The sequence below is a fragment of the Colossoma macropomum genome, unplaced genomic scaffold, assembly GCF_904425465.1.
Source record: "Colossoma macropomum unplaced genomic scaffold, Colossoma_macropomum, whole genome shotgun sequence".
Lineage (NCBI taxonomy): Eukaryota > Metazoa > Chordata > Actinopteri > Characiformes > Serrasalmidae > Colossoma > Colossoma macropomum.
Window position 1 is genome coordinate 8230578 of NW_023494792.1, and position 25044 is coordinate 8255621.

General features: G+C 40.1%; 2 protein-coding genes across 2 annotated transcripts; one reads left to right on the top strand and one right to left on the bottom strand.

Annotated features, from left to right (window-relative positions):
• Positions 1–6873: 6873 nt before the first annotated feature.
• Positions 6874–19496, bottom strand: tmem86a (transmembrane protein 86A). The gene is made up of 4 exons (XM_036575787.1): positions 19341–19496; positions 13636–13900; positions 12016–12439; positions 6874–8016 (listed from the first exon to the last, which is right to left on the bottom strand). Exons 1-4 carry the CDS (start codon positions 19359–19361, stop codon positions 8010–8012), a joined length of 717 nt encoding a protein of 238 aa, XP_036431680.1. The 5' UTR covers positions 19362–19496; the 3' UTR covers positions 6874–8009.
• On the top strand, positions 19496–24135 carry spty2d1 (SPT2 chromatin protein domain containing 1). The gene is made up of 6 exons (XM_036575786.1): positions 19496–20684; positions 20915–21029; positions 21117–22532; positions 22991–23150; positions 23626–23703; positions 24029–24135. Exons 1-6 carry the CDS (start codon positions 20625–20627, stop codon positions 24126–24128), a joined length of 1929 nt encoding a protein of 642 aa, XP_036431679.1. The 5' UTR covers positions 19496–20624; the 3' UTR covers positions 24129–24135.
• The last annotated feature ends 909 nt before the right edge of the window (positions 24136–25044 follow it).

Here is a 25044-nt window from a genome sequence, read left to right on the forward strand (position 1 = left end):
CAAGAAGGTAACTGCCTAGGCACTGCAATGAGAGACTGCTGAACTGAATGATTCAGCGACAGTAAGAATGTGATTTAATTATGATTCATTAATGAATATTCAATGTTAATGTTTTTTTCTTAATAGATTATCACCAAGCATTTGTAAACCTCAGCAAAGTCAGTGGGACTAATGAAAAAGAGGCAGTAGTTGGGGTCAGTGAAGCTGAATATCTGATTTAGTATGTGCATTAGCAGCGCAGGCTGTGTGACAGAAAGAGGAACTTTCATAATGGAAACATCCATTCACTTAAATATAATAAAACGGAAAACTCTGCTTTGCAGCTTATATAGACTGTAGTGCTGAGGTTCGATGCAGAAGCTTTCAAACATTAAAGGAGAAACAGTTTTAAAAGGGTTTGCATGATTCAGTCATTGAGATACAAACAGAGTCATTCAGAATGGTCTGATGTGAAATGATTCTTTGTAGAGAAACTTACAGACTCTGATTTCTTTACACTGGTGGTGATAGGAACCAGGAGTCACGATGTCTAAAACACAAATATAGCCTTTTTATTTGCTATTCAAATTACCAGTGAAACTATGCGCCTTCTGAGTTTTGATATATAATGTTGATAATAGTAAAATAGTGGAAAATCCAGAAAAAACTAGTATTCATTGGGGACTATTTTGCCTTGGCAAGTTCCTCTCAAACAGGGAATTTCACATCAAACCACTCTGAATGGCCGTTTACATCTCAGCGATTGAATTATACAGAAAATTTGAAATATCTGTGGAATTTCCAATGAAATGTAACATTTTTCTCAATGGTATCTGTGTACCTCATTACCCAACTTTCAAAAAATGTCTAAAATGCCCTGCATGTATTTAAATGTCTGCTTTACGTCAGTTATTCTAGCAAAATAAAACCTGCATCATGTCAGAAAATGCTGTGTGTGCTTCATGGTGTATATTTTCAATAGAAAGTTGAGCAAGAACATTGAAGGGGAACTCCACTGATTTTTCTAAAATTCTTCATAAATAAATGGTTGAGATGTAAACAAAGCCATTTAAAGTAGTTTTGTGTGAAATGCTCTGTTCTAGAGAAACTTACAGAGTCCAAATGATTCACAGTGTTGGTGATAGGAACCAGACGTCTTAAGAAATTCATGCCTCTGAAAGCTCCTTCACAAAAAGATATTACATAAAATGGTGAGATATACTAATACTATATTATGATAGTTTTTGGTAACGTTTTGGCTTGAAATGTATTTTAATCCATTCATGGTGGAGGGATACATGACGGATGTTATACGTCAAAACAGTCTCCAAAGAAAACTTATTTTTTCAGATTGAACTCTATTTTACCATCCTCATTATTACATATAAAAACATGGAAGACACATGTAGGTTTACTGGTGGTTTTGGACAGTAGATAACATGGCTATGTAGACATGATGACTCTTGGTTCCCATTGTCACCACTGTTTACCACTGTAAAATTAACTATTTCATGTCAAACCACTCTGAATGACTCTGTTTACATCTCCAAAAAATAATTATTGAGAAATTTTAAAAAAATTGGTGGAATCCTCCTTTAACTCAAACTGCACTGACCTGTTCTTGGTTTTGACCTTACTCCACACTGCAGCCAGAGGACATGACAGCATGAGCTGTTAATCATGAAACAGTTCCACAGGGAACGTGAGAGAAAGCTGAGTGAGAAAAAAACACAAGGCAAACATTAATAACACACTCACAGGGGCGCATTATGGTCATGAGGATGTGGATGAGCAAACCTGAAATTTGAAACCTGTGTGGAAAACACCAGAATATTCCCTGAGGCCTGAATCTCACCTCACTCAATTACAAAGCTGTGAGCATGTCCAAACCTGCATCAAAGCAACCTGAAATAAGCCAGTCATAAATGTCAACAGGCTGACTACGTAGCTCTACAGTGAGTGAAACTACACTTCTGGATGTGGCACAAATCTGGTGGACCGTAGCAGTCATACAGAAAAAATGCAATTCTTCACTATGACCACAAGAGGTCAGGCTTGTTGTAAAGGTTTTGTAACTAAGGTTCTGCTGCATATCCAAGCACTGCAACTGGCTGAGGCTTAGTGGCAGGCTTTCTTATCAGGATTCAGCTCACTAGCACTCCAACCTGGTGCAGTGTTCCACTCTACAGTGCTTTCTTTGAAGGCCTTTGCTTCTACACAGGAAATCACATTCTCCCTGCCAGACACAGGCCTACTTCTCTTTTACTGACACACAGAAAAAGCCTCAGTGTGAGTTTATTCACCATGTCCTTTTGAGACTTAAGGGGGAACTCCATCAAAATTTCTGCATTTCTTTGAGGCGCAAATGTAACCATTTTATTTACCATCCACAACAACCAGTGAACCTACACATGTGTTCTGAGTTTTTATATGTAATGTTAATGATGGCAAAATAGTGGTTGTACAAATAAGACTTCTTAAGGACTATTTTTGCCTTATTATGTTTTAGGCTAAAAACTTTATCTCAGAACTACTACACAACAGTGTCTGCATTAGGCAGAATATTATCTTTTGTCTTTCTAAGAGGGAGCTTTTAAAGGCATTAACCTCTTCAGACGTCTGATTCCTATCACCACCACTGTGTGGTTATTTCCTCTAGAACACAGTGTTTCACATCAGACCACTCTGAATGACTGTTTACATCTTAACCATCTTATACAGACATTTAAAAAATCAATAGAAGTCCCTTTTAAAAGCACAAACTACATCACTCTACTGTATTTGCCAAACATTTCAGATAGTACCTGCTTAGTACTTGTCACTAATATGCCACACTGTTACATTTCCTAGGTCATTACCTTTATGCGAGGTATAAATGTCTTTATGTTTTGCAACTATTGTCTTTACTGTTTACTACATTGTTTGGTTACTGTGCACTTACAAGCAGAGCTGTACCAAATCAAAATACCACCAGTGCTGTTGTGTCGCAATAAAAGAAACTTGAGTCATGAGAAAGAAATGGAAGTCACCACAATAACCTTAGCAGAGAGAGAACGTGATCAAATTATAAAAAGTGTCCTTAAAAGGGGAACTCCACCTGTTTTTTGTTTTTTTTTACATTTTCCGCTTAATTAAATCTTTGTGATGTAAGCAAAGTCAGTCAGAATGATTTGATATGAAATGATGCATTGTAGAGAATCTTACCAGCTTAGTTTCGTTACAGTGGTGGTGATGCAAAATAAATATAGCCATTCTATTTGCTATCCAAAATGACCTGTGAACCCATATGTGTCTTCTGAGTTTTTAAATGTAATGTTTGTAATGGCAAAACAGTAGTAAGGAAGTTTTCTTTGGTAGCCTACAATTTTGCCTTACATTGCCCTGCATGTACTTGTGTATTCATAACAGGTGCATCTAATAGCTTTCTGTGGGGGGGGTTTAAAAGGCATTAAACTCCTCAGGCATCTGGTTCCTATCACCACCACTGTAAACAATTCTGACTCAGTAAACTTCTCTAGAACTGAGCATTTCACATCAAACCTCGGAGTGAATTTGTTTACATTTTAGGTATTTAATTATGCAGAAATTTTGAAAAATCAGTGGAATTCCCCCTTAAGTATCTAATGTGTACATAGTTGAATCCTTATAGCTATTATAGGCATGATCACTTGAGATCTCTAATACTAGAGAACGAATTTACAGATTTAATTTATTTGGATGAAAATTTTGGTCGGATCTGGTCACATTGTGTTCAAGGACACACACACACACACACACACACACTCACACATTTGTCTCACATTCGAGACAGATACTTGATATTCACTCCAGTGACCACTTATGTGTTCAGATAGGATGTCCTGCTGATTGAGTGCTGTCAGACTCTGCAGCAGTGAAGGTTACTTGGATGATAATCTTCTCCACTTTCACTGCGCAGACTCTCGGCTCCTGTGTTTATCTTTGATGGAGGCTTATTTATCACCAAGTTTTATTTAGTTCTGATAAAGCTCAGATGCGACGGCGAGAGAATGATCAAATGACACATAGAGGGTGTATCTGTTGCATTGTAATTGCATTTATTTATTCTATAGATTGAATCACATTCATAGCAATTTCACTACGGGAAATGAGCAATATGGTCATTTTCTACAGAACAGTAATGAAAGGAACAAAAACTATTGAACATTTATGACAATAAGGCAAAATATTCAGAACTATTTAGCAAATGAACAGTAATTCATTCACAACACAACGCCAACTTTACAATGTTATAGGCTAAATTATTATTTATAAAAAAATCTGAACTGTTTTCCCTTGAAGCTTGTGTCTTTGTAATCTAAAAACCACTGCACTCTTTAAAGACTGCATTCACAGTCCCACAACTGGTATAAGATCATAATATTCCCACTGGTTACACATGCTGTTAGCCACTTTTTGCAAGTAAAAACGTCACACCTTGTATTTTGTATATACTCAGAATTCATCTTGCCTCCACTTTGTATTAAGTTTACATTATATGTGCTTTATATGTGTTTAAAACTGATGAGAACAGCACCACATCCTGTTACTACTGACCACTATGGCAGAGTAAACAATATCATCAGATTTAATCAAAAATGATCCACGCAAACTGTTACAGTTTATGCAATAAGTTAGCTGGTGAGCACAGAAATGTTTTGGCCACTTAAATGGGAATTCCACTGATTTCATGAAATTTCTTGCATAATTAAATCATTAAGATGTAAACAGTCATTCAGAGTGGTTTGGTGTGAAATTCTGTGTTCCAGAGAAAATTACTGACTCTGAAATCTGAAAAGTTTAATGCCTCTAAAAGTAACCTTAAAGAAAGCTTTTACATCGGTATGAATATGTGCATAATGACGGCAGAGATACTGTTTTACAAAAGCTTTGAGTTAAGATTTTGAACAAAAACATATTTTTAAATACACTCATGGTGGAGATGTACATGCAGGATGTTATAAAGCACACAAAAGTACCCCCAAAAATGTATTTTTTTCCATTATCAGCAATATATATAAAAACTCAGAAGACGTGTAGGTTCACCGGTTGTTTTAGATAGTAAATAAAGCGGCCATATTTGGGTAAAAACATTGTAATCCCTGGTTTTAATCACCACCTCTAAAGAAATCTGACTCCACAATTTTCTCTACTGTTAACTATTTCACATCAAACCACTCTGAATGACTCTTGTTTACATCTCAAACTCTGAATCATGCAGAAATTTTGAATAATCAGCAGAATTCTCCTTCAATGTAAGGTGAGAGCAAAACGAATTCTGAGATTAAATCTCCTGATGATAGCAGCCAGCACATCTCCTCACAGCACTAGGCTCAAGGAAGGCAATAAGGAGGTCCAGTAATGCAGAACCATAAAGTCAGGCTCTATGTAGGAATGAATGGATGAGCGAATATACACAGGTTGTTAAAAAAAAAACCCAAACTTTGTTTTGTTTCTGTCCTTTCAGAGTCCTTAGATTTGTTCCCAGTGAAAGTTTGGTATGTATCAAGGTCAGTACTGCTAAGACTCAACTATATAAGAAAAAAGAATAGTGACAGTCTGTTTGTCCAGCTATCTGAAGAAGCTTGAATAAAGATTAACATCAGAACCAGCTGTAGTTCCCTTACTGACTCATCACGCTAAACTACATACTCTTAAAAGATTCCTCAATGGTTCTTTGCTTGGATGTACAGTTCTGAGAAAAACCTTTGAGAACCTCAAAGAACTTTTGTACAGTATGGAAGTATGATTTTTTTTAACCAGTACTAAGGGCCCCCAAGGATGGTTTCTACATGTTGCTAGATTGGATAGGGCAAAAATGTGAATTGCCCTGAGTATCCATTTGAGGACCACTAGTATGAAACCTTTACATTATGCACATCTCAGGGCAGTGTTCATAAGGTTATATGAAACCTACATAATCCCTTCATGACAACTCAGGAAGACCTACATAAACATCTATAAACCCTTACTCTAGTAGGCGTCATTTGTCATTTGCCAACCTTGATTTCAAGTTAACATAATATCTGTCAGGTACCATTGATTTTTCCTTACATTAGGCTTTCTAAAGTGAAATGACATAGACTTTGTATTTCAGTGTATGTCACAGTGACATAAAGCCGATAATATGACAGCTTGCCTCATCAGGCTGGTTGAAGAAGAGTGAACATTTTCTGTGGCCCTTAAGTAAAGTGAGTGTCATTTATAAGATTTAAGCAATGTCAAACCATCAACATTGCTCATCTACACCTTTATTTCTAGCAGGATTGATTACTGTAATGGTCTCCTAATTGGACTCCCAAAAAACACAAATAGCTTCAGATGTTTCAAAATGCAGCTGCCAGAGTCTCACTAAAAGTAAAAGAACGGAACATATCACTCCCATTCTTAAATCCTTACACTGACTAACAGCCTGTTACAGAACAGAATTTGAGATACTATTACTGGTCAATAAAACGCTCAGTGGTGCAGGACCAGCGTATTTATCTGTTGTGCAGCGATATGAGCCAAGCAGAACTATCGGATCATTAGCAACTAGTCAGTTAGTCCTGCATAAGATCAAATCTAAACATTGTGCATTTAGCTACTATGCTGCTCTTAAATGGAGCCAGTTGACAGAGAGCATTAGAAGAGCCCTAATACTAGACAGTTTTAAACCCAGGCTGAAAACATCCCCATTTGAGCAGCTTTCAGTGCAGTTTAAAACACGTTTAGCTCTACAGCTCTTCTGTCCTGCAACAACACTTCATCATTTAACACTTTTTAAATGTATTTTATTTAATTTTAATGTTTTTCTCTCTTAAAATGTATTGTTTTAATCATGTTTTTAATTTCTATTCTACTTCATTTTACTTTTTAAATTTTAAATTATAAAATGAATTATCTTTGTATTTCATCATTTGTAAAGCACTTTCAATGACTGCTGTGTATGAAAGGTGCTGTATAAATAACCTTGCCTTGCCTTGCCTTATGTCACTAAAAGGCCAAGAGTCAGCTGTTATAACACGTTATGTCTTTTTACCCAAGAAAGTGTCATGACAAAACCCAATGACAGAAATAAGTGATGTCACTAGCCTTTACGAATGTTCATGTAGATTTAGGCCTGTTGTCATGAAAAAGCCTTTATGAATGTCTATGAGGTTTACACCAGTTGTCCTGATGAGCTTAAGTAGGGCTCATGCAGCCTTATGAACACTGCCCTACAGTAAAGCTTTACCAAAGATTCTGGATTATGGAAACAAAAGTGGTTTGTCTATGGCATCACTCCACAGAACCGCTTTTGGCACCTTTCTTTTTAAGAGTGTAGGCTCCATGTGTAGGAGCTTTAAGAGTTATCAGTGTTTATCACAATGTATTTAAATCACCCTCTACGGTGAACTGCAAGAAAACAGACAGCTGAATTATAAATGCAAACTATCTGCTGAGTATCAAAAGTGACCATATTACACAGAGCGGTAGAGAAAGGGCATATTAGGGGGAAGCAAAAACAAAAAAGTGCATATACAGCTCTACATTCTCTTGTGCTTAGGACAAGGGCATGTGCTAGTCAAGTGTTACTGACTTGCACTCTCTCTCTCTCTCTCTGCTGATGCCTTACATTTTCTCTCAGCACCAGCACAGATATCCCCAAACACACAAAGTCATCAATACTGCGTTCGTAGTGCTTTCTCCTACATCCCCTTTGTCTCTACACACAAAAGAAGGAACAGTAAGTGTGTTGATAGAGGGGGTAAACCGATCAGCAGTGCAGGGGGTAGAAAGAGGCCTCCTGGGAGTTTGAGGCCAGATGGAAAGGGAACCTTCTGCCCCTCTGTTGTCCTGCATCTCCTCGCCCACTCACAGCTCCTCGCTAAAGATTGGGTTTCCGTGCCGCATGTCTGACTGCACCTGTTCTCCTCTGATGGGACGAGCTTTAGACAAAGGGGGAGACTGCATGGGGGGAGGTGTGGTGTCCTCTGTCTGTGCCTAACTAGCCCCCAGGGGAGTCGCATGTAGGGGGGCCTGAGTGGCGTTTACTTTCTGCAAACAGAGGAGAAGCTTAGCTTAGCTTGGTTGCATGGACTACAGCAGCTTCTGCAGACATTCACACTGGCCTTAATCTTTGCATTGTTCACATACCACAGCAAAATCACACGTTACAGCACCAAGCTCTACACACAGCAAGCTCTGAACATCAGCGGAACTTTACTCCATTATTCCCCATACTCCAGTGGTTTTCAGCCTAACCTCTATACTAGAGTACAGCATGAACCCAAACAATTGAATTCAAATAATTGTAATCACTAGCTGGTATGACAGTTCAATTAACTGCAGTCTAATGCAAGAGTTTGATCACCATCATACTAGAACAATAAGAAGAAATCTGCTGATTCTAATCACACATATAATAGAAGCCAATAAGCAGGTGCTGGAGTATCTGCCCAGAAGCCAATTAGCAAATTATTTAGCACCTGCTTGCTGAATTCTATTATAAGTCTGCTTCTAGTCAATGGATTTTCTGTTATTTTAGTGAAGTACAGGGATACACGTCAAAATGTTTGTCCATGGTAATTGACTGTATGCTACAGATACAGAAGATTAGGCTGAAAAACATTGGAGCATTCCTTTAAAAGAGTCTAATCAACCATGTTAGGTTCAAAACTAATCCAACCCAAGATTTCAGAAGCTTTAACCCCTTAAACTCTAAGGGCCTGTAAGTAGGCCTCAACTTCAATTCCTCACTCTGTGATAACCAGAGGTGGGAAAATCAAGTCCAGAAGGTAAAAGTCCTCCCCAGGATTTTGTTCCCACTGCCTGGACTCCTCTGTTTTGAACTAAGAAGTGAAGCCAGGCAGTTGGAACAAAAGGTTTTTTTTTTTACTTTCTGGACCTGAATGTCCCAGCTATGTACATTACATATCCGTGTCATAGTAGTTCCAGACTTATTTAAAGTAGCTACTAAATAACAAGTATAATAAGCCTGCAGTTTAAGAGGTTAAATGAGTGACCTTACTGCCTAAGGGACAGTCAGTCGCTGCTTGACCTGCTGTAACCCTGCCAGTCATCTCTAAATACTTGGTCTCTTCCTCAGATGGCTACTAAACATTGTGTTAGGGAAGATAACACATGATGGCTTGGATGAGACATTCTTTTTCGCTGACAATGCTGCCACTGACACTATTCAGACTGACTAAGCAAATGTTTTGCTGACAGTGTGACTGATGATAGGGAAGGCATAGCCTACGAAACTGCCCTCAGGGCTGAACTGAAGTACCCAAAGTGTCGCAATGGTGCTTGGACAAGCAAGGTCGTATGTCTGTGCGCATATAGCCCTATGCTAGATTCTCTCTAGCGTTTTATAAATGTCTAGCATAACAAAGCTCCCCTATCTAAAATCCAAACTTTACTGCTGGTTAAGTTTATAAGATACTGCCAAGCACTACTGTACATGAAATTAAATTTCTATAAATTACCACATTTTCTGAAATTGCATTGTTTAATGTTGATAAAAGTGCAATAAATAAGTAAAAGAAGAAAGTAAATGATAAATATATCATATTCCAATATTCACATGCACATATTGTGAGTGTGTGGTGTGCATTTTGTGTAAGATGGTGGTGGGGGCGGGGGGGTTAAAACAACTCAACCCAGGCTTGAGTGACAGGACATGAAAGTCCTGATAAGGATCTGCCTGCTGCTTTAATGACAGCAAGGCTCTGTGCTCTGCACTGTTTATGTACCAAAAAAACCCTTTCACTTCTCCACTCCAGTACAACAGCTGAACACATAAAGAGCCCGATAGCGTTTCCATCACAGTTTGTTTTCCCTTGTTTAGCAGCGATAGAAGACCAGGTGCTGATCCCTTTTATGGATGACTGAATGGGAAATCTGCAACAACACAAGGCGTCCTGTACACAGGATAAAGCGAAGGGTCGATGAGCTGTACAATGTACCATCCATAGCACTGTTGGCTGCGTTGGGCTGGAGCGTGGCCAGAGAAACCACTCTGTTTCCCTTCCTTTGCTGTAAAACTGACTCGTTCAGTTGGCCAACCACACAAAGTCAAGTGATCATGTTCTCCTCCAAGCGTGTTGAGGCGCTCTGGGTGAGTGGTTTCTAAGTATGTGACATCAGTTTTTTCATGCATTTCGCACTGGAGGAGGCATCTGTGGCCTTTGCTTTCCCAGAGTGGAGGGGGGGTTATAACTTAAAGATTGGGAGTGAAAAGCAACTATAAAAAAGATCCAAAAGAACATAAATAAATAAAATAAGGATGATGTTTCCTGGATTGTCTGTCTTTTCTTCGTGGTTGCGTATGTTTGAGTATCATGAGGATGGCGTAAGAGCACATTGTAGGTAAGGTACTAGCTTTGCTTGTTCTCCCTCTCAAGTTTAAACTCAGAGATCGCTGACAATGCCAGTTTCAACAAACGCGCACTGTAGGAGGCAGAGAGCAGACAGAAAACGAGATGATAAAACATGCAGAGAGAGATAAATTACCGACTGTATCTAAGTTATGGCTCAGTGCAATGCAACTGCCTGTGAGCGGACTCTCTGTTATCACTTGACTAGGCCATGACCTGTCAGTAAAACAAGACAAATGTGGTAAGTAGCCTTGCTTCTACTTCTTCAAGAAAGAAAGTTCTTAACCTCTCACAGCATCTGTGAAAATACACCTGAATGGTAACATCACAATATACACAAAACAGGCTAGGATTGATAATGCAGTGATTTCACAAGAGAGCTACAGCAGTGAAGTAACTCTGATGATTGACTACCCAAGGCGTCATAATGGGGAGCACTAGCTTCCCCTGAAGTAACCTTTCCCTTTTACAGGGGCATTAACCTGGTATTTAGTTAATGATACCGAGTCCCTTTTGCGTCATGTTTGGTGCCTGTAAGGTGATCATATGACATGCTTAAGCTAAAAATACAGACATCATCAGCTTTCCAGTAAAAAAACAATAACAAAACAACACAGATGCAGTTGTAAGCATAGGCTTATCCATCATATGATATAATCTTCTGTTATGCCCCTCCATCCACAAAGATAGAACTAGTGCTGAAGATTTACAGCAAGAACTACCCTGTCCAGCATTAGAATGTGCATCTACAAGTGTGCGGGTAGGAAGGAGAAAGAGAGCAGTATGTGTGAGTGTTCAAGTGGGTTCAGCTTAACAAACAAAATTGGCAGAGCAAACACTGCGAAATGTCTCAAGGACAAAAAGACAGAATAAAAATACAGAATACTGACAGGATGCATACGGAGACAGAGCACTGGGTTATCCATTCTATCTGCTCGACTATAATATTTAGTATAAAAAGTCATGCTGCTCTCTGATTATGTCTTTAACACTAAGATAACACGGGGAAACCAGCTCCCGTAAATAAAAACGATTCCAGCTACACAAACACTGTTGTCCATTCTTTTTCACCAGTGAGAAGCTAAAGCTAATCACGACAGCTACAGAACAGTCACGACTCCTTGGGCCTGCTGGGACTCTCTAAAATACAACAGGAGAGCAAGGAGGAGAAAGAAACACAGAAAGAAGGCAGAGTGGCTGTCTTGAGCAAAATAAGCGAGTCACTAGGAGTGCTCTGAACAGAATGCCATTTTACACAGCATCAGCTAACAACTAAGAGAATAGAAGAGAATCCCTAAGAGAATCCCATAGTCAAATAGATTCATGTTTCCCTTCTCGACTTCAGAATGAGTGTAAAACCATGTGAAAAACCAGAACTGGACTCGAAAATATAAAATTAAAAGAAAGGGCCGGACTTCTGATTGAATAATGTACAAACACAACTCCGACATGAAGCCTCCGAATGGAGACCAAACCTCACACACTCTCCAACAATGGTCAAACCTCCTACGGAAACATAAAACAACTCAGAACAGAATCATGCTGGGGAAGCCACCATGGGACCAAGGGGCTCAAGAATGAGGGTTTGTGGGGAGGGGGACTGGACCCAAACAAGTGAAGCTGCCGCTCTCTGTAGGTTGCTGGTGTGAGGCAGGTTTAAAGCAGGGCTCCTCACACTCTCTTTCTGGCCACGTCAGCATCCTGGCACTCCACAGCCGACAGGGCGATCAGCATCTGGGCCGCATAGTACGTGGCCATAATGATGGCCCGCGAGTGTGGCACGGGGAAGCAGAACTTGTTGACGGCGATGGTGAGGTCAGACACCATGAAGAGAACGGCTCCCAAGCAGGCAGACAGTTTCGTCCAGGTCCACAGGTCGTTGGTCAGCTGGACGCCGGCGATGGCCCTCCAGCCCATGAAGCCAATAAGAGCGATGTAGACAGCCACCAGGTATGTGAAGGGTGCAGACAGGTAGGGGTAGAGGAGGGTGTAGCAAAGGCCTGATATGGTGGCTATAACCAGGCCTGCCAGTAGATTAAGTGGTTTCATCCCAAAAGCAGAGGAGTAGAGGATGTGGGTGACGGCGAACATCAGCAGCCCTGTATACACAAAGATGTCATGGTTCAGTAAAACACTTAATGCTCTATTGGATATTTAAGTGTAGGATGGGCTTGACAACAACCACTGAAGGACTGCACACAACTTTCCCACTTACACTGTTTAACATTTGTGTCCCTAAAAATGGACCAATGTATGTTGCATAGCTTAAACAGGAGGAGCAGCCTTGAATTTTGTTTATACTTTTGTCCACTGTATGTCATAAAGTATCAGAAACCACATAGGCAAGTTCATTTGAGATTACTTAAGAATGTGGTTTGAGGCAAGCGTGTAATGATTTAAGTATTTACGTTTGCACTAGGCTAAAGTGATGACCGCAAGCATCCATTATCTGTTAGCTCTTTGCTCCAGTGCGAAACTAATCATGGTTCTCAATGTGGCCACTATATACTATGCATCTCTCTCTCTAGAGCCTGGAATTTAGAAAGGTGGTATCATCTCAAAACATTAATGGTTTGCAATTGGCTATAACATCCTAGATGCTCTTTCTCTGCATAACTGCACAAGTGTAATGAAAATGATGTCACATAAAAATCTTATTATCTAAAATTTTTAAATTTCAAATCACAGTAGACTCTCCTGGCTCCTCCCCTTCTGCTTCGTACCGCAGTCTGTGACTGAGGAGCTTAACCAGCACAAGCCACACTCCACACTTCTTTTTCAGTTCCGCTAAAGGTGGCTCGTACACTACTTAAGTGCTCAATTTGAGATACAGGGTGAAAATGCAAACTTCGGCTTTGGCTGATCGACTTTGGATTAAGTTGTTGTTTGTAGCTGAGCCACCAACATGCAAATAAAGTACCTAGGTGATCAGAAGTATATTGTTGTTGTCAGCAAAAAACCTTGTATCTCCAAAGAGGTATCTTTACAGGGGAAAAACCTTAAATTTTAGTGGAAATTAATTGAACAAGATTTTTTCCCAAGGAATTTTGCTGCCTTTCTTTTGTTTTATTTCTCATGAAATTTAAATACATTTTAAACAGCAGCTGGTATTTTGAATTCTGCAAAAATTAAAAAAAAGATAATAATGGAGACACAAGGTTTTGTTAGAACAGCAAAAATATGTAACTTCATGCTTCATAGCATTTGAGGCGAACATCTACTGACTTACAACACTGAAAAAATCGCACCTATTTGACCTCCTCCTACATCAAGAGATGCAATATAATCAACTCACCATGGATGAAGTAGCCCTGCTCCTGCCAGATCAGAAAAGCATCTCCGAGAGCAGAGAATATGAGTCCTGCGAGGATTTTCCGGGCGTTGGAGTGGGCTCCTAAAAAGCTGATGCCATGGGCCAACAGGAACACCCAGAGGCAGAAGATGGGCAGACATTTGATGAGGGCACTGAACCAGGAGGGGCTGGAGGTGGGCAGCCACAGCACAAAGTACACACAGGTGGCTTTGAAGAAGGGCACCAGCTTTGGGCCCTCACTCTTCACCTGGACACCAAGGACAGAGCAGAAAGGACAGAACATGACTGGGTTAAAGATCAGTTGTGAGGCCAGCAGGTTATGGTTGGAGGAATTCTGTTTTATGCTTTAATGCTTGGTACTAAAATTCAGAGAAAGTTGCTTTATGAGATGCTGAATACTTATGCTTCATAAGTAGGAAACCTGGGTGGAATCTTAGACTCAGATGTCTTTTTTGTCCCGCATGTAAACACAGTCACTAAAGTAGCTTTTTATCATATGAGAAATCTTGCTAAAGGTCAGCCTTTTCTATTTTAGAGCGACGCAGAGAAACTTGTGAATTTGAGTTGATCACTGTAATGCTCTTCTTACTGGGCTTCCTAAGAAAACAATACATCCTCTACAACTCGTACAAAACGCAGCAGCACGGATCTTAACAAAAAACAAAAAAGAGAGGTCATATCACTCCAGTTTTGAAAGAACTGCACTGGCTACCTGTATCTTTTAGGATAGATTTTAAACTTTCACTACTAGTTTTTAAGCCCTAAATGATCTTAAAGCACCGTTTACATCACAGAATGTTTGTCTCTTTATGTTCCAGCACATAACCTTAGATCTGCAGATAGTGGCCTTCTGCAAATACCTTCCGTAAAATACAGAAAATGTGGAGAGACTCTTTTAGATTTTATGTTTTTAGACTGTGGAACTCAATTCCACCTTTTATTAAACAGTCAAGCTCAGTGCTCACTTTTAACATTTAGAAACATTTAAAATGTATCTCTTTAACATTTAATTAAAACTCTACGTCTCTTTGGTATTCATCTTTTTAACTTGAGCTGTCATTGTCTTATGGGATTTTAAATTAATGCTCATAGTTCCTTCTATGACTGTTAAGTTTATCAGCTGTCTGTAAAGCACTTTGAGGTGCCACCTGTATGAAAAGTGCTCTATAAATAATAATAATAATTATTATTATTACTACTATTATTATTATTATTATTATTATTAAAAGGTTCGTTTTATTATTTGGTTTTATTATTATTATGTATGTATTTCTCACTCAAAGCTCACTGAAACAAGCAGAGAAATTCTGTAGGATAAGCTGATGATTTCAATCAGTACCACATTTGCGTTTCTATGTAAAAGCTGAGATATTTTAAAAAAATTTTATTTTCAAGATTTGATGAAAAGTTACTGTTGTGTGCAAAGTCTTGTTTTCTGTAATGAAAAATAACCCTTTTTTGCCATGTTTGCCTTCTTGAACTTGAAATGAATGTAGATGTAGTTTGTTGTGTGGCATTTTATTGCAAAACATTTTGGAGCATCCCTACTGGTTTATTGAATAGTATGGCAAAATAAAAGTAATAACTCCCAACTTCTAAAAAGCCAGCCATGCAATAGACCATAGACAATGGTAGACAATATGTAAGTCATTGTCTATCATCTGTGTTTGAGATGGTTTAATGACTCACCACAATGGCAACAATTCCTCTCAGTGACTGACGATTTTAATTTGATTCTCTTGTTTATGATGTCAAAATGTTGTGAGAGCCTTCTTCTAATAATAGTACATAATCAACTAATCAGGACGAACGCATAGAACATATGAATCAAACATCTAAAGCTTATCAAACAAAAAACTTTTCAGGGTTATTGTGTTTATGGAGGGAGGGAGGGCAGGAGCTCTGTGTCCAGTCCACAGTGTTCTAGATCTCTCTGGCAGCGAGAGTGAGAGAAAGAGAGAGGAGGGGGACTTCTCAAAGCAAAGCAATCCTGCTGAACATTTCACCTTGTGCTCTGAAACCTACAAAAACAACCCAGTTGTATCCCACCACTTCAGAGCAGCATGGCACGAAGGCAGAGCGGAGGGACCAAGCTGATTGCAAAACCGCTCTCTTGCTTAAACCCCCGGGGCCGACCCACAAAGCAGAGGCTCATTCCAGAAGCCTGGCTCAATTCAGAGCATGATATGTCCCCTGCTACAAACAATTGCATAATTCTGTGAAACAAATGAACCAAATTAGTCCACCATCACTGACGGAAAACAGTAAATAAGGGGGCGATGATGTACTGCTTTGTTTGCTTTGTCCATAACCTGGCAGTACTGTGTTTATCTATGGCAAAGGCAGATAAGACCCAAGTACTGCACGGTGCTCTTAGAGTGGGGCAGATGGGGCGAGAGCTAAAATCATGTTTTACGATAGCAGATGTACTTCTAGTAAATTTATGGCAGCACAGCTTTGTGTTGCCTCCAATCAGTCAATCAATCATTCATCCCTTTTCAATCCGAATAACTAAAGCAGCCACAGACATCGGCACAACAAAGAAACAGCCTCAGAATAACTGTATTCTTCTTCACACCATGAACGTAACACAATAGAAGGATACATTTGCTTTAGCTCCCCTACTGCATATTGTAAATACTTCAGCTCGGTAGGGCATGTGACTGTAATTCTGTCTTTTCTGCTCCACTTTTTCCCACCGAGCTGGAGGCCTCCAGCACTAGCCGAAAACACTCAATCTAGTGTTCACAGCATATCAGAATATTCTATTCATTGTGTCCATTTGTGTCCCCGCATGCATGCTCCGAGAGAGAAAGAGAGAGAGAGAGAGAGAAAGAGAGGGAGAGAGAGACCGCTAATGTGGCCGCTAATGCATCTTTCTGAGTGGATAAAAATGAGAGCGAAATGCCACATATCAGCATAGGAAATGACAAGAATAATCAAAGCACCCTCACAGCTCAGGCATAATCCAAATCAAAGCCTGAAAGATTAACACAGAAAGGAGGGGTTTAAGTAAAACACTCCAAAAAAACAATCCTGTTAGATGAATTTTCCCATTCTGTCTTTTACATGTTCCTAATAAATGTCTGTTTTGAATGTTTGTATAAGCAAAGCTGCTATCTACATAGCATATATATACATAGCTTGGCATAGTTGCACAGGTACTGTGCACATTTTGCGCAGCATTAATAATACAGGCACCTAAATGCTAGATGGCGAACTGCCCTGAATGCACTTGCATCAGGACTAATGCACTAGGCCAGTCTGAGAACTTGGCTGTTTTGATTCCTTGGCCTAGGAGAGGAAGTGGGGGGCTGAAGTTGTGCTGTTCCACTGGAAAAATGGCTATTGTTAGCAAGCATATATTTTAATCAGATTGTACCCCTGCAGTCTGGGAAAGGTCACAGTAAGCCACTGCAGTTCTGGAACAGGACTCAGCAAATCAGTGTCTCAAAGGTAAAATTAGTAATGATTTCCAAGATGTACTAAATGTAGGGTTGTCTTTTACACTTCATTATACTCTAATACTCAGTGCGTGTCTGTTTACACAAAGTTTCCTTCAATGTTTGATGATCGGCTAAGAATCATGGTTACTGGCGGGAGCTTGTAAGAAGGAAGTGTGCAGGCAGTGGAATGAAGCTATGAAACCAAATCCTGGCCCATGCTGTGTGAAAATGAGGTGAAAGTTATTGTACTATTATATTACATCAAATTAACAATATAATGTGAATACGCACAATAAAGTACAATGAAAATATTGAATGCACCAATAGAAACACTGCAAAATGACTTGAAATAAAACCTCTTTACATCAACTTACATTAAAAGTTAAGAACATTTTTGCCTTCTACTGTAAAGTTACTATATTAGAATTTTTGGGACAGCAATGGTACGTTATTTGTTATGTTATGTAATATTGTGTATCGCAGTATTGCATCCCTCAGCCTCATAGTCTTGACAGAATTCATGACTGTGTATCCAATTCATAAGCAAATATGTCATACAACCACTGTGAATCACCCTCTGGCAAAAAATAAATCCAGTCATGTACCTCTGATGTAGAGGCATAGAAATACAGATGTAATAATCAGCTTCTTAGAAGTAACGTTGACTATCGTATTTCCTTCTGCTTAAGCCATCTAGTGGAAAAAATCAAACAGTCCACACATAAAATCCACTCCAAATCAGCAGTTTCTCAAATTTATGCCCACCTTCAAGACACATCATCAGAAGGGGCTTTTCCTACTGTTCAAACTGGAAAACTTCACTCTCAAGACTACCCAGCACCACTGCAGGAGAGCGAGAAGGCACATGTACAACATAGTTCATTTTAGTCAGAGTATCCTTTTAACAATTTATACTAAACTAATCAGAATCACTTTGTTTTGGTAAGGTTTTGTGAGGTGTAACTGTTTTGGTAAGGTTTGGTAAGGTGTAACTTTGTTACATATATATGGAATTTGTCTTGGTGAGTGCTCACATGTATGAACCTAAAGAGACCAGACAAGCACACAGACTGTTTAGCACACAGAATATTTAACTAAGAGACAAATAAAATAAAAGTACAATGAAAAATAATAAAGAGCTGATGTGAAAGGAGCTAAAGAGCTGTGTGAACATCTATACATATGCAGGTCTGAGGAGCCATAATATAATAACCATTAGATACTAAATATTATGGAATAAATGTGCACTATACTGCATTAATTTATACTAAATTGACCATAAAACGTGAATTCACCTCAGTGGGCTAGTTTACTGACCGACAGCCCTAGACCTTAGCCCTGTCGTTCAGATGAAGTGCCGGGTTATTTAATCACTGCTCCTTACTCAGAGTCTGAGAGCACCATGTCTAACGCTGCGAGTGCAGGTCCACTACAGGCGCGCTGAGCGCATGCGTCACCCGAAGAAAGAAAAAAGAAAAAAAGCGTTGTCACATGAGTGCTTCCTTTCACTGAGAGCCCTTTGAAAGCAGCTGAAAGCACTGAAACAATAAGGAAATCGTGAGAATCTTTTTTGTGTCGTTACGCGGAGCAGCTTACAAAGTGCCGGTTGATGGGACGGAGCCAAAGTTGGCTTCACTGAGCGCGATTCTAGAAATATCTCACATATCAAACTGAGGAGAGGAGCTGCTGTTAGACCTGCACCAAGCTTGCTTTAGCGTGGGCTCATTTCTAAGATCAGATGAGCTGCGGATGGAGACAAGGCTAGTGTAATAATAATAATAATAAAAATATTAATATTAATAATAATAATAATAAATACATAATAAATAAATAAATAAACAAACATGGGCATGCTGGTCATGATCACGTGCTCATTGTTTATCCAGATATAACAGGCTCGATGATGTGCAATTGAATAATCTCCGCGCTAAAGGGAAAATATTTAGGACTACTGCCATTGACTAATGTTCTCAGATTAAGATTACGGAGCAAATCCTATGGATTAACAATGCTATGGTGCGTTATTGTTACAGCTGCAGCAGACAATCGCCAAAACCAGCGCTGGGCTAAAGGAGAGCGGAAAGATGCGGTGTTGTGATGCATTAAAACGAAGAAGGAAAAATAAAACACTTTAACACATACTATGACAAGAGCAGCAGCACCGGTGCTATGAATTAGGACCGCAGTGAAGTAGCCTTTTTTAGAGAAACTGCAGAATAAGCGAATAAGTCGTCCACTCACCACAGTGACAGGTGAAACCATGGTCTGTATCAGGACTGTCGCCTGAGCGGACAGGAAGAGGATCGGCGCCGGAGTGGAGATGGAAGGAGACAGCAAGACTATTTTACGCTCCTTTGTGCGGAAAACTGTTTTTCTCTCCCTCTTGTTTGGGACAGTTCATCATGACGGGGGGAGGAGAGAATCAGCTGTAACCGTGGGTGGAGGCAGAGACGGAAAGCACGGATAGGATGTAGTTAAAATATCTGTCCAATCAGAACGCAAGGCTGCCTGTAAATAGGACAAGAGTGAGGCGAAGAGGACCGCCCCCTGGGGGAGGGGCTTACTCTGGTTGTTATTTACATCCTCTGTTTGCTACACGCTTGTTTGTTCTCGCTAATGACACAGTGAGGGTCGTTTGTCAAACAAAAGTTTGGTTCAGATGTGATTAAATGACTTTGGGACGATGAATGAAAAGCTGTAAATCACTGTGACTCTACTTACAGCCGATATCAGCGGCCCTGTAAGAGAACTATGACACCTGGCGGCACTTCTAGTCCTGTGTTTCTTTTGATTTTTAAACTCCTCCGCAAAATGTACAGCTAGCTAATCTTTCAGGCCATCTAACTGGCCATTCCGAGGCCACAGCGGTGAACCATGAGTTTCAAACTGTGTTTTAGCACACAGTGTCCATCACAACATCTGCCTGTTTTGCACCATGACAGACAGACCATTCCGGATGTTACATATGTTCGCCGACCGGATGAGGCGCCGCTTCACCTCACAGAAATGATGTGGACAGATTAGAAGTGGACGCGTTTGCTCTGTCTCTCGCTCTCTGTGCTCCTTTTCTTGTTTTCGATAAAGTATATGGAGTAATTACATGAACGACGCACCGAAGATGTCGAGAAATAGGAGTTAAGTGGTTTATTCACAGATCTCACCGACTCTCTTCGTTTTAACTGGGAACGTTAATCTTACATCGGTTCACATAGGCTAGGCAAGCTAACGTTAGCTAGCTCGCTAGCTCACTGAAGTTGGCCAGATATGCCTCTCCGGATCGGTGTAGTAGCTCGTTTGTCCTATAGAACGGACTGATACTGTCGAAGAAGCTCGTTTTTAGCACATATTGGTAAAATGCAGCCGTGTGAGTGTGGCGTAAGAAGCTGATTTGAGTTATCTGGACAAAGCTAGCCACAAGCATAGGAAAGTAGTGGCCAGTCGTGCCTCGCTTAGCTAGCCAACAGGCTAACAGCTGATAAATCGCTGAGGTAGAAGCTCTTGGTAGCCAGCTCGACATTTGCCACTATGGATTTCACCAGCATCCTGTCTATGGCTTCCCAAAAGCAGGGCCATAGCAGCACACAGGTAGGTTGCTATCTTCTGATATGTCATTGTGTCAGCCAGCCCCATATGTCTGGTGTGGACTGACGAGTAGTGTATTTTTGTACTGTTGTAATTATGTATTTTGTCAGTCTGGTTTATAAGATTAATGTGAAACGTAAGAAGAGATGCAATGCAGCTAATAATCAGTCTATTTTATTAGCGTTAGCATGTAGCAGTAGCCTTTTTCTGAAGATCTGTCTCTGTTTTTGCAGAAGAGGTATAGCTTGAAACCTGGTCCTCCAAAAAAAGACCCCAGAGTAAAAGGTGTCAGTTCTGCTGCAGTACAGGCGTTCTTGAAGAAACAGGAAATTGAGCAAAAAAAGAAAGGTATCATTTAACAGGTGGTTTTTCTCTTAAATTGTTTTATTTTATCTTACATTCTTTCCTTTAATTCTCTATATTCTTTACTTTCAGATCTGGAGAAAAAAAAGCAGAAAAATGATCTTCTGGCTAAAAGGGTCGAACTGAAATCTGACAGAAAGGCGCGTGCCATGGCGTCTCGCACCAAGGACAACTTTAGGGGCTACAATGGCATACCTATTGTAGAGCAGCCCAAGAAAAGGCGGTCTAAGGGAGAAATGGTTGACGAAAGGCAGGAGTATACAGATGTTTATGACGATGAGGACAATTATGAATATGAAGCAACTGATTCTGAATCTGAATCTGAGCCAGAACCAACGGCAGTGAGGCCTCAGGCCCGCAGCGGTGGGCCAAGCAAAATTAGCAACACACAGAAAAAACCCAGTGCTCCAGCTAAAAGTGCTCCACCGCTCATGAACTTTGCAGACCTTTTAAAGCTTGCTGAGAAAAAACAGTTTGAACCTGTTGAGTTAAAACCTACAGTCAAGAAAGCTGAAGAGAGGCTTCGCACAGCAGATGAAATTAGGGAGTTAGAACTTGAGCGCAAAGTTAAGAAACAAGATAAAGGGAGAGATAGTAAAGGAGAAAAAATTTCAGGGCAGAAAGATAGCAAGTCCATCTCAAATTCTAACAAGAAACATGTGACTGACAGGGACAGTAGGGAAAGCAAATCACACAAGTCTTCAAGTGAAAAACCCCCCAGTGGAAATAGCAAAATGCCAAAGCAGCATACGCCAAGTGAGCGACCCCACAGTTCTGCCAAGATATCTCATGGAAACGGGTCCAAACCTGGCTCTAGCTCCTCAGGTGCCTTAAGTGGTAAATCTACCATGAAGAGTTGTTCCCCAGCCTCAGTCAAGCAAGCAGTAACCAGGCCGCAGACAGGCCAAAAGCCCACCACCTCAAGTGACCTTACCTCGAAGAAGGGGTATCCTGGATTACCTCAAGAAAAATCAAGTAGTTCTGGGAACCGACCTGGATCGAACCCGTCTAGGCTGCCGGGCCAAGTTCAAGGGATCAAAGGATCTGGACAGGTCAGACCTGGACAGAGTATCTCAAGCAAGGGAGGACCTCCTCAAAAGCCTGGAAAAGGAGAAGTGTCACGATCTGGAGGCAACCCTGCTCCTCGACCAGGTGGCAATGGACCAATGAGATCTGCTCCTGGTAACTCCTCAAAGCAAGCAGGCACGCAGCAGCCGAGACCCGGAGGTAGCTTGCAAGGCCGCCCTGTGCCTGGAGGAGGCCGACCCTCTGCAAATGGATCTAGTAGGCCCGGTGGCAGCATGCCTGCACGACCACAGAACAGCATGGGCTCAGGCCCTGGAAGACCCCAGTGCACTGTTGTGTCAGAAACAATTTCATCTAAGAACTTTGCCCCCAAACCAGGAATGGCCCCAAGGCCTTCAGTTCCCCAAGGCCCCAAAACAATTATAGGACCAACTGGCCATAGAATTTTGGTTAGACCAACTGGTAAGAGATTTTCTAATTGTGGTATCTGCGTTTTTTTTCCAGGAGAAATATAATTGTTCACTTGTGTTGTAGGCCTTGAGAGCTAGAAGACCAGAATAAGTGCTGCTGATTAGTAATTTTGCCGTTTACATTTTTGCCAGTCTGCCAGAGAGTAGCAGCTCCCTGCAATTTAATGACTGCGTGCCTGTAAAAACATGTTACTTTCAAATGCCTCTGCAGGCATTTCCAGCAGGTTTAGTCAGCAAATCTGGCTCATGGTTGACTCACTTTCATTTTGGCATGCTAAAATATAGCAGTGTTGCTGTGGCAAGGTAGTCCTGGTAGTCACATTCTACAGTGAATTTTATAAATATTGCTATTATAAACATCTAATACTATAAGTATTATCAAGTACGTTTTTGATTATTCACATTTAAAAAGTCTTTTGTTTGTGTTTCTTTCTCTAACCCTTTTTGAAGGACCAGTGCTGCCACCAATAACATCTAGCTACAAACGTAAGTATGAAGATGAAGAAGAGGAATATGACCCAGAGATGGATGACTTCATTGATGATGAAGGAGAAGAGCAAGACGAAATTTCAAAGCATATCAGGGAAATCTTTGGCTACGATAGGACCAAGTAAGTTATCAGTTGTTTGAAATTCAACTTGATATATAATGTCTGTGGGTTTCTGAACTAAGGCCTTAAGTGGAATTCCTCCAATTCAGTCACTGGGATGTAAACAGTCATAGAGAGTGGTTTGATGTGAAATGGTGCATTGTGGAGAAACTTACTGTCTTTTGTTTCTTCACAGTAGTAGTAATAGGTGTCAGGGGTGGCAATGTCTACAACACAAATGAAGACATCTTGTTTATATGTAATGTTGATAATGGTAAAATTGTGATAAATTTGAAAATGGATGTTTAGCCTCAGAACATCCTGCAGTACGCCTCTGGCATGAGTGGATTTTAAAGAAGACCAAAAGGCCAAAGCCTTATCTCAGAGCTATCATAAAACAGTGTCTCAGACATGCATTTGTAACCATTTTATGTTAATAGTTTTTGTAAAGTAGCCACTATAAATATAAAAGTGTCAATTGTCTCTGTTTTATCAGATACAAAGATGAGAGTGACTATGCATTAAAGTTTATGGAAAGCAGTTGGAAAGAACAGCAGAAGGAGGAGGCAAGAAGGTAAACTAGACTGAATTTATTCAACCTAAAGAAATGTATGCAGACCAAGGTATATTTGGCATCAGTTTGCATCATCATAAGTCATAACGTGTGCTTCTTTGTGTTCTGCGTTGGCGCCTTGTGCTGGTAGCCTGCGATTGGCTGTGCTTGAGGATCAGGAGGAAGAACGGCGAGAGCTGGAAGAAATTAAACGGAAAGAGGCCAAACAGAGAAAAATGACATGATTTGTTCGAGAAAAAAAAACCTGACAAGTGTGTCAAGGTGGACGCTTAAACGCAAACACCAGTGTGTACCTTAATGCATCTTTGTTTTTTCTCTGCTTCAGTTTACGCTTGGGTATCCAGGAAGATGAAGAAGACATTCGTATGGAGGAAGAGGAGATGAAAAAAAAACAAGCAGTGAAAGTAAAACGGAGAAAGACTTGATACATGATTTTGAACGACTGACTGCCATGGGGTGAAGAGTCAGGTGCATCGGGTTTGAAACTTCCTTGTGCCACTGTGCAATTAATGTTACGTTATTTATTTCAAATAGCCAAAATAGGGGAGCAGTTTTGCACTATCAAGAGTCCATCTCTCATAGCTGAGCTGTAGAGAAAGTAATATATAATTACTCACTAACATTTTTATATAAGAATGGAATGACGTGGTTGCCTTAGAGCACAAGCAACAACTGCTTCATCATTTGTTAAGGATTTCACATGAACTGGGAGTCTTATTTTACTACTTGTACTATTGAATTGATGACGGAAATGAGAAACTGCAGATTTTGCAATGTATTTTGTTTTTTCTTGTTAAAGTGATTTGACAGAACTTCTTGTCCTGTGATCTTTCTTTGCTCGTGTGTTGTTGTATTTGAATGTGGCTGATCACGTTAAGACACACCTGTTATGAACTGTGTCAGGGTCCAGTTGAAAAAGGATGTATTTGTATATTATGGATCGCTCATTTTTGCCGCCTTCTCCAACATCTACCACTTTCAGCAGCAAGAAATCTCTTTTAAAAGTGCTGCAGCACATTGTGTTCATGCTTGTTACTTAATATGAGGATGATGCTCAGTTGACTGTACATCCTTACAAATGGTTCTTCAAGGGTTCTTGAGGAAAGGCAATGGTTATATACAGGATTATAGTGACAGAACAATTTTGAATGCATAAACGGGTTCTGTATGGTTAAATGGTTCTCTGGGAAACCCTATTGTATACGGCTCTTTAAAAGGACTTTTTAAAATGGTTCTTCTGTTGTTACAAGTCATAGAACCATTGGTACTTTTTGCTTGGTGTGTACTGCCAGTACTGTACAAACTATCAAGATATGAAATATCAGTCATGGTTGTAGCATT